The sequence below is a fragment of the Tachysurus fulvidraco genome, chromosome 15 (genome assembly GCF_022655615.1).
Source record: "Tachysurus fulvidraco isolate hzauxx_2018 chromosome 15, HZAU_PFXX_2.0, whole genome shotgun sequence".
Taxonomy (NCBI): Eukaryota; Metazoa; Chordata; class Actinopteri; order Siluriformes; family Bagridae; genus Tachysurus; species Tachysurus fulvidraco.
This window is the reverse complement of record NC_062532.1, coordinates 14,675,570-14,685,880: the sequence shown is the minus strand read 5'-3', so window position 1 is coordinate 14,685,880 and position 10,311 is coordinate 14,675,570. Positions and strand designations below refer to the sequence as shown.

Genomic DNA, 10,311 nt, shown 5'->3' with positions numbered 1-10,311 from the left:
CCACTGCTGGGCCCTTAATGCTCAGTTGTATAAATTGTAAGTCACTCTTTATAAAGGTGTCTGCTAAATGCCATAAATGGCAGCAATGCTTTTCACTTCTGTACCAGAACATTTAGTCCTGTAGAAAAAAACAATAATGCATCTAGACATCATCTCACTATCTCACTCTGATCTTTTGTTTCTATTTACATATATTATGAATTGGTGTGTATATTTTTATACAGCATGCACATATACATTCTTTAACAGCATAATCTAGAAAATAGGTCACAACAGAGCAGAGCTGTGTTCCTGAATAATAAAATAGTTACACACAGAGAGAGAGAGAGAGAGAGAGAGAGAGAGAGAGAGAGAGAGAGATATGAAATATCTTGAAAACCTACAGCAGCAGCATAAAATCCTATGGGAATGTAAACAGCAATTTCATTTCGTTTGGCTTTCATGACTACAGATGTAAGTGTAAAAACATGAATTGTCGGGGTAAAATTTGTTGATTTCATCTGGAGAATCCTGAAAAATACAGAATGCTCAATGAGCGAGGATGACAAACTGGAAAAGGTTTATTGTTTGCTCTATTTCACTCATTTTGGCGCAGGAAATGAACCAGTCCGTTATGTGCTAATTAAACAGCCCAGAGTTACGGGCACCTCCTTCTGTACACGAGAGCACTCCCCATCCCTCTCTATCGACACACACACACACACACACACACACACACACACACACACACACACACACACACACACACACACACACACACAGCGCAGTGAGAGTGAGAGAAGCGCTGGCCGAGAAGCGCAGTCATAAAAATACAGTACAATCTGTCTCACAGCCTGTTTCTCCCTGATTCGATCACGCGCTCAGTAAATTCACGCATCTCTTTACCAAGTTCATTATAGTTCTCTATTTACTCTTATTCCAACATGATAAAGTGCACTGGAATATTCTCCTGCGGTTCGCACTAGAAAAGGTGGGTCTGCATGTCTCCGTCTATTCTTTTGCGCATCGAGCGTTTGCGTTTGAGGCCAATGTTTAGACGCCTTGCTCTCTGTGGGTGTGTCGCGCTTTTACGTTACGCACTGAAATCCATAATATTTCAGAAATATATATACATATAAAAAAAAACAACTTTATCATTGATAGGAAATCATTCTGATTGCTTCAATAACATCATGCACGCAAACTTGTGTTTTTTTTTCTTCTCGAGTCTGTTTAGGAGTTGAAGGACATTGAAGGTGCATTTCTGGATATTTCTTTAAAAAAAAATGATAATAAGACTTTTTAAGGCATGTGTGTCGTACCTCCTTTTCCTCTACACCCAAACGAAATGGAAATGTACTGATATGCTTGAGTATCATCATTCATATGAATAAAACACCCTAAACTCTTGTTGTCAATGACAACGCACAGCAGTGGTGTTGGGGTGCTGTAAAGGTGTAGCTGTCTCCCCATACATCCTATATATCAATATAATATCAGCAGGCATGAGAGAACTTTATCGCTGATATCAAACTGTATTAGCATTGTATCTTTTCATTCTAGTAATCTTATTATTCGCATTATTCACATCTAGTAACCTGCATCATTTTAATATTTTGGTTTGCATTTCATTTGGGAATGAGGTTTTTGTGTCATCTCATCATTCAGCCATACCCCTTCTTTCTCTTTCCTTAACTCAAACAAAGCAGAAAATCAATGTTTTAAGAAGCACAACAATCTTAGACAACGATACAATACAGTATTTATAGGTAAAATGAGAGGATTCATAGGTAGAATTAAGATTATAGTGTAGGTTGTGCACTGTTTTGTGTGTAGCAAAGTAAATGCTATTGACATTAGACAAATGCACATGTTCACTTAGACCTAAAGGCAATTAGGAGCCTCTTGTAATTTGAACCTAATCACAGGCCACAAATTAGGAAAATAGGCGTAATTTGTCTCTGATTGCATATTTGGATGGCTATCAAAGCCAGATCAAAACAGTCGTTTAGTGAGGCAAACAAAGGTTCAAAACCTCTACTGAAAAACAAAACACAATTAAATAAATAAATACTTGGGAGACCAGGAATAGATTCTGGATTCTATTTACTTCCTTTTGGAGCACAGAATTGATGAAAGCAGGATGCAGCCTAATGTATGTTCTCTTATGGACTCCTTATTTTCCCTCTATGATTTCTTTTATCAGCATATTATAATGGGGTAGCAGGTGTACTAGCTGTACTGTAGTGACAGGTTAAGTTAAGGGCACAGTAAGTGGTACAGAACCAAGCTTGTCTTTGATTCTATTCTATTAATTTTATATTATTCTTTATATTAACCTTTTTGTTCTATGTTTATGGTCTGTAAAGCTGCTTTGAGGCAATGTCAATTGTAAAAAGCGCTATACAAATAAACATGAATTGAATTGAACTGAATTGAATTGAATTTGAAGCCACACTTATAAACAGCTAAAACAGCAGCATGGACACTTCTTCATGAGCTCAGCTATTGACATGCAAAATGATAAATCTACTGCATATTTTAGTTTTTGGACAGAGATTTGTTGTTGCTGTAAGACTGTTAAGAGCATATAATCACATTTAAAGGTGTGGTTTGGATTACAGATTTCTAGATGTTTAATAATGCCCCAGAAAAGTAATATTTATAAGGTTGGTGCTTGTATTATGCAATTAATGTCAGCTTTCATCATTTCTAGCCTATTGTTTTCATTATTCTATGTCTGTATTTAGTTCCTCCCTTATTTAGAAAAGGACTGTTCATCTCTGCCTTTTTCTCCAAGAGGAATATATTTATAGTTTTATAAGACAGGCTGTGTATCAGCCTGTTGGTGTTTGAAATTGAAGGCTTGCCAGAGTCTTTGTTCAATTTGTAGTTCGGCTCAAATACAGCAGAGGGATTTTACAATTATGAAATGCTCCTTAAACACAGCGGCTCCCATCCAGACCATAGATTATGGACCAGAATGCAGGGCCGGTTTGTGGGTAGCAAAGAAGCAGAGCCGTTACTGATTCCTTTTCAGAGCTATGGAGATAGTTTGATATATATATATATATATATATATATATATATATATATATATATATATATGCATATATATATATATGCATTGGTAATCTTTCCAAGATCCTAAACAGTATTTGCTGTGTTCAGAATCTGTCTGTTCATTACACCATCCTGGAATTGTAAGATGCCTCTGCTGCTTGTGAGGTGAACTTCAATTGAAATAAATACATTTTTAAACCTTCACCTTTCAACCAACAAGCTCCACCTCTCTGTTTAAGGCTAAAATAAAGAAAGTAGTCACATCATATGCTGAATTTTGCATTGATATTTTTTTTGTTAAATGGCAGTCCTTGATACACTTTATGGCCACAGCCTTGTACTGGTCTATTGCCTTGTACATCTTATGTCTTGTATTTCAGAAATATTGTTAACAATGGAAATCTTCATTAACATCATTAACTTTATTAAATGTTTCAAATTCTCCCTTTTATTTGTTTTCCACAGTTTTATCAGACAACATATTACAGCCATAACAGAGCAGGTTAAACTAGTCTGAAAAGGAATTTGGCATTTTGGAAATTCTGCATCTTCAAGATGGCTCTGAACACAGACACCAACCAACCAACTACTGCCCTAAGTGTAGGGCAGGAAGAAGAGCAGCAACATACTGAACAACTGACTATTCAACAACCAGATGAAAGGTCTGGCCAGATCCCAATTACCTCTCAGCCAGTAAAGACTGAGGAGCATCAAGATCCACCAACTGACTCAGAGTCTGCTCCTGCTCCAGAAAGCTTGGTCCAGTTGAATGGCCTGGCCAGAGACCACCTGTCAGTCATCGATGAAAAGATGGAAACAAGTAAAGACTGAAATTTTTGCCTACCTCTTCTTCATATTATGCACTGTCCCTCTGACAAACATTTCATTACAAATTTCAAAATATTCCTACTTTTTTCAGAATTTCTTTTTTTTTCATATCTGCCATTTCTTTCTCCTTTAACAGGTAATGGAGTCTGCCCTAACGCTGTGGATGCTTCTCCTCCTACCTCTTCCCGTTCTTCTCCACCTCGTCATCATAATTTTAAGGCTGGTCATGTTCATGCTAATGGCCATGCCCGCCTCGGCAGCCGCTCAGGTTCGATGTGCCATGTTGGTTCGCCTCGGCCTTCACTTAGCCGCCAGCCTAGTGCTCTCACTGAGAGTGTCGGAGAAGACACCAAGCCCAACGATTACCTTTTCCTGGCCATACTTGCCTGCTTCTGCCCTCTCTGGCCTATCAACATCGTCGGCTTGACCTTTTCTGTTATGGTACAATTGTTTAAAATTATGTAGAATTAGCATTCTTGATAAATGGTCGATATTCTATATATGTATGTGGTTACTGTTAGTGTATATTTTTTATTATTATTTTCAAAATATTTAAGAATGGTTTTTATTTAGAGTCACTCTTACATATTTTATCTAGAATCTACTCAAAATACCTATAATTTCTTCTTTTCTTCTTTTCTTTTGAATGATTAATCTTCCCTTCTTTTCCCTCTTGTTCTGTTGTACAGTCTCGATACAGTCTGCAACAAGGGAACGTTGATGGAGCGCGGCGTCTTGGCCGTAACGCAAAGATCCTCTCAATTGTCTCTCTTTTGGGTGGAATTCTCATAATTACTGCTGCCATCTTCATCAACTGGGGACGTGAGTTTCACGTGAGCTATGAATCATGTAACTTGGAAAAATAAAATAAAGATTTTTTTAAAATTGTATTGGAAAATTGAATAATGACAATTCTATCAGACAATGTCAGTGGGCATTTTATGGGTTTTTCTTTCAATGATCATTAAAAAGTGGTATGCTAAAATCTGAACCTGTTTCACATTTTCCCAAATTATTATGCTTTTATTTTGAAGTATAGATCATGTTTAGTGAATATACTTTAATGTCTCCATAATGCTCATGCATTAATAATGAATCCTATACTTGTCATTTATTCTTCCTTTTGTGATGGTACTATATCTAACTACTTTCCATCTGTTCCAGTGATATTAAAGTCCTGAGGGTTGCCATGACAGTCAGACCAAGGAGGAACTTATGACCAACCAACTGATCAAAGATGACCGTCGTCCTCCTTTAACCCCGCATTTCCACATATTACTAAAGCACCTCAAGATTTATTTATCACTTCTTTTCTACTTTGTATCAGGTTGCTGAGACCAAGCATCCCCATTTCATCTGTAGAAACAAAATCCGGAGTGAATACTTCCCCAGCACTTTGAATGGAGGTATAAATGACTGAAGCCAGCGGAATCGTAACATGCATGTTTTATAGGTTTTTTCCAGCAAAAGGACTAATTGCTTTTAAATGATGTCAGCAAAGCGGCATTAATGATCTCATTTCCTTTCTAAAGTCCCTGTGTGTGTGTGTGTGTGTGTGTGTGTGTGTGTGTGTGTGTGTGTGTGTGTGTGTGTGTGTGTGTGTGTGTGTGTGTGTGTGTGTGTGACAGAGAGAGAGAGAGAGAGAGAGAGAGAGAGAGAGAGAGAGAGAGAGAAGGAATAAAAGAGCACAGTGTATAATGAAGGCACTTAGAGAATACATGAAAGATGATATGTTCCTACCAAGGATACACACATTCTGAATAATTCTTCAGATTCTTAGATAAAGAGAATAACTAATACTAAATATAATGGCAGGAAAGAAAATGGCTGAAATATAGATGATGAAACAGAGACAGTGGCACGAAAAAACAGGCTGAGAATCTAATGAACCCAGCAAGCAGAATCTCTATCCAGCAATTTCTGCTAGACACGATCGAAATCCCTGAGGAGAGGACAATAAAAGAAACTAGCATGCGCACTCCTACGGTGTGTCTTCTGCTTCGGTTTTCTTTTCTTAATATCTAGTTTTATGTAGTTATATCCACAAACTAATGTTTGGCACATTATCAGAGGTGGATTTCTGAGAGATAAACCAATGCAGGTGAACACACACTGAAACACTGACAGCACAGCATGAGCTTCTTGAACTGATGACGGTAACTATAGTGCATTGATGCTGTGGAGTAGGAAGAAGGGAGGGGGAGCAGGGCTGAACTGAGCTGCAGTTCTTTGTTTCACACAGATGGAGAGATGAGAAGGGGGAGGATGGGAAGGGGCGAGGGAGGTAGCAAACTGCTGATGAAAAGATACTCTAGAGATGGAGAGATGCAAGGAATTGCAGAAGAGAGAGACACCTTCTAATTGGTCCTGTTTTGTGTGTGTGTGTGTGTGTGTGTGTGTGTGTGTGTGTGTGTGTGTGTGTGTGTGTGTGTGTGTGTGTGTGTGTGTGTGTGTGTGTGTGTGAAAGAGAGAAAGAGGGAGAGAGGGAGAGAGTACAAGGGAGGGTGTAATGCAGTATTCCCCTGTACCCTCCCCCTTTCCTTTTCTAGACTTACCAGACCACCACTGCAACCATGTGAAGAAGAATTAGTGTTAATTTAGCATTTTTTGTCCTTTTTTAAGTTTGTGTAACTGCATACAATAGATCTTAATGTTTACAAGACCAGTATCAGCCTGCACAATCACATTCTGTAAATGCAAAATCAACACAGCTGAATCTATTCCCTTGATTGAGTAAATTAATGTCACTCATCAGTGTTATACCCGAATTCACTTCTGTTTGGGTAGCTATGCTTAAACAGAATCTGTGCCAAGCTTTGTAGTGTGTGTGTGTGTGTGTGTGTGTGTGTGTGTGTGTGTGTGTGTGTGTGTGTGTGTGTGTGTGTGTGTGTGTGTGTGTGTGTGTGTGTGTGTGTGTGTGTGTGTGAGAGAGAGAGAGAGAGAGAGAGAGAGATGATGATGATGATGATGATGATGATGATGATGATTCTCCTGTGTTAATCGTAGTATCCTAGTCAACAAAAATGTGGTATTTAAACATTCAACATGCTTATTATTTCATATACATTTTATTATGTATGTTTGTCATGAAATTGGGGGGGGGGGGTGCTCACAGACCACTTATTTTACATGGTTGATGTTTTACTGATGAAAGCCGAACAGAAGTGAGGAGTGTTTTTTATCTATTTTGTGAAGGTTTTCAGAAGGAGAGTCCTTCGTTTTGTAGCATTTTGTAAATATGTGATATTTATGGAAACTCTGTATACGACAAGGTTTACAGCATGGTAAAGCACCGCGGCCACATGCTGGGTCCAGTGACATGCAGGCTGCAGAGTCCTGTTATCTGTTGTCAATATAAAAGCTGCACAAATGAGATTTTGTCCACAAGAGGTCAAGGTGGCACTAGACTAAGCACCTGGACGATTCAGAGGTAAACTGGGTCTAAGACTGGGAGGTCAGTACTTCAGTATTCAGTTCAGGGACCCATTGTTTTTGTTGTGTATTCTTACTGGACAAAATCTATAAACGTGGATGGTTAAAATGTGGTGGTATTTAAATGAATGGGCAGAAATTGTATTGGACTGAAACCTTTGCTGCATTTTACATAACAACGACAACTTCTATTATAATTTGTATTGTGCACCATTTTGTTCAGTTCTCTTGCTTCCCGCAAATATTAAATAACCTGTAGCATGCTTAATTTTTATCCTTAGCATTAATCCTAAAGATGCTGCGCAGCTGTGTGAGAAACTTGGCTTTGTTTCTGTTCTCTTGAAATGCTTTAACTGGCTGAAGATATTTACTCTGCCTGCACTGCTAGCTTTCCTAATGTATATACTAATGTATATATTTATATGTATATATTTGTACTGCTACCTTCGGCCTATGCGTTATTCTTTAATGAATATTAGATTATTAGTAACGCATATCCTCGACTGTTATCACTGCAGTGGTTTCATGCATTCTATTGTTATACTATATCAATCGTTTAACATATTTTTATGGTTATGTATTTCGAAATTGTTGCCTACAGTCGTATGCAAAAGTTTAGGAACCCCTGACAATTTCCATGATTTTCATTTATAAATATTTGGGTGTTTGGATCAGCAATTTCATTTTGATTGATCAAAAAAGGACACAGTAATATTTCAGTAGTGAAATGAGGTTTACTGGCTTAACAGAAAATGCGCAATGTGCATCAAAACGAAATTAGACAGGTGCATAAATTTGGGCACCCCGACAGAAAAATCACATCAATATCTAGTAGAGCCTCCTTTAGCATAAATAACAGCCTCTAGACACTTCCTATAGCCTGTAATGAGTGTCTGGATTCTGGATGCATGTATTTTGGACCAGTCCTCCTTACAAAACATCTCCAGTTCAGTTAGGTTTGATGGTTGCTGAGCATGGACAGCCCGCTTCAAATCACCCCACTGTTGATCAATGATATTCAGGTCTGGGGACTGGGATGGCCATTCAAGAACATCGTACTCTTTCCTCTGCATAAATGCCCGAGTAGATTTTGAGCAGTGTTTTGGGTTGTTGTCTTGTCGAAATATTCAGCCCCGGCGTAACTTCAACTTTGAAGAATCTGCTGATATTAAGTGGAATCCATGCAACCTCCAACTTTAACCAGATTTCCAGTACCGGCACTGGCCACACAGCCACGCAGCATGATGGAACCTCCACCAAATTTTACTCTGGGTAGCAAGTGTTTTTCTTGGAATGCTGTGTTCTTTTGCCGCCATGTACAACGCCCCTTGTTATGACCAAATAACTCAATCTTTGTTTCATCACTCCACAGCACCTTATTCCAAAATGAAGCTTGTCCAAATGTGCGATTGCAAACCTCAAGCGACTCGGTTTATGGCGTGTGTGCAGAAAAGGCTTCTTTCACGTCACTCTCCAATACAGCTTCACTTTGTGCAAAGTGCGCTGAATTGTTGAACGATTCACAGTGACACCATCTGCAGCAAGTTGATGTTGTAGGTCTTTGGAGGTGGTCTGTGGGCTGTTTTTGACCATTCTCACCATCCTTCGCCTTTGCCTCTCCAATATTTTATGTGGCCTGCCACTTCTGGCCTTAACAAAAACTGTGCCAGTGGTCTTCCATTTCCTCACTATGTTCCTCACAGTGGACACTGACAGCTTATATCTCTGCGATAACTTTTTGTAGCCTTCCCCTAAACCATAATGTTGAACAATCTTTGTTTTCAGGTCATTTGAAAGTGTTTTGAGGCCTCCATGTTGCCACTCTTGAGAGGAGAGTCAAAGAGAACAACAACTTGCAATTGGCCACCTTAAACACCTTTTCTCATGATTGGATGCACCTGTCTATGAAGTTCAGGGCTTAATGAGCTCACCAAACCAATTGTGTGTTCCAATTAGTCAGTGCTAAGTAGGTACAGGTATTCAAATCAACAAAATGGCAAGGGTGCCCAAATTTATGCACCTGTCTAATTTGGTTTTGATGCATATTGCACATTTTCTGTTAAGCCAATAAACCTCATTTCACTACTGAAATATGACTGTGTCCTTCAGTTATTTGATAGATCAAAATGAAATTGCTGATCCAAACACCCAAATATTTATGAATGAAAATCATGGAAATTGTCAGGGGTTCCTAAACTTTTGCATACAACTGTATATACAGTATATATACATGCACCATAGCTTTGCAGTCAACGGTTTTGCTGTCAGGTTTTACTGGTACATTTCTGAGGTATGAACTTTGACCTCACATGTTTACACAGTTTATTACAGAATCCACATGCAGCTTTAGTGACTTTCAAAAGAAGAAATCATCTAATCTTTCCATAACACCAGCAGAGTTTCGGTCTCTGGGTTTCATATGAGTTTCGCCAGTTCTCCATGTCCTTTAATTTCCATCTGTTTAAAAATATGTATTTTTAGAGGACCATGTAAAAAGCACTCTCACATGCCAGTTCTTTTTCGTCAGTGAATGTGCTTTCCTTCACTGTATTATCTCACCCATTATGTTGGGTAAGCCACCAGTGCCAGAGGTTGATGCTTTTTTCTCTATAAATTAATGTTTCTTGCATTATGACAAGCCTGACTGCTTCTATAATCCTAACTTTGTGCAGACTTGCCTGTGCATGCCTTAAACGGATTGCTTTTAACCAACAATATGTGATGTACACAGTATGTTGAACAAGGCCTTTGATCGAGCCCTATGTATTGATCTTGTTGCAGTACTGACTGATACTAATAATGTTTCAGTGAGCATTGTGAATAAACACTTTCTCATTAGTGGCACTTCTGTGTTGTCTGCCATACAAACACCCTGAGAAATGAGATTATGGTCAATATACACGTATGTAATAATAATAATAATAATAATAATAATAATAATAATAATAATAATAATAATAATAATAAAAAGATTCCTTATTGACATTTGAAATACATAACCATACCTTA

At 38.3% G+C, this 10,311-nt stretch overlaps 1 protein-coding gene across 2 annotated transcripts; it reads left to right on the top strand.

The window, feature by feature from the left end:
- Positions 1–735: 735 nt before the first annotated feature.
- On the top strand, positions 736–6,565 carry LOC113638025 (proline-rich transmembrane protein 2). Of its 2 annotated transcripts, none has more exons than XM_027138986.2 (5): positions 736–970; positions 3,508–3,862; positions 4,007–4,311; positions 4,560–4,692; positions 5,035–6,565. In XM_027138986.2, the coding sequence occupies exons 2-5, from the start codon at positions 3,598–3,600 to the stop codon at positions 5,049–5,051; spliced, it is 720 nt and encodes a 239-aa protein (XP_026994787.2). In that variant the 5' UTR covers positions 736–970; positions 3,508–3,597; the 3' UTR covers positions 5,052–6,565. The 2 variants fall into 2 exon arrangements, with proteins under 2 accessions (XP_026994787.2, XP_026994788.2); XM_027138987.2 differs by having other exon boundaries at positions 4,560–4,703.
- The last annotated feature ends 3,746 nt before the right edge of the window (positions 6,566–10,311 follow it).

Excerpts from the sequence above, each read along its gene's own strand:
- LOC113638025 (XM_027138986.2), top strand. The coding sequence starts at position 3,598 with ATGGCTCTGAACACAGACACCAACCAACCAACTACTGCCCTAAGTGTA. Across the intron at positions 3,863-4,006 it reads CGATGAAAAGATGGAAACAA|GTAATGGAGTCTGCCCTAAC; the intron begins GTAAAGACTGAA and ends CTCCTTTAACAG. Across the intron at positions 4,312-4,559 it reads GCTTGACCTTTTCTGTTATG|TCTCGATACAGTCTGCAACA; the intron begins GTACAATTGTTT and ends TCTGTTGTACAG.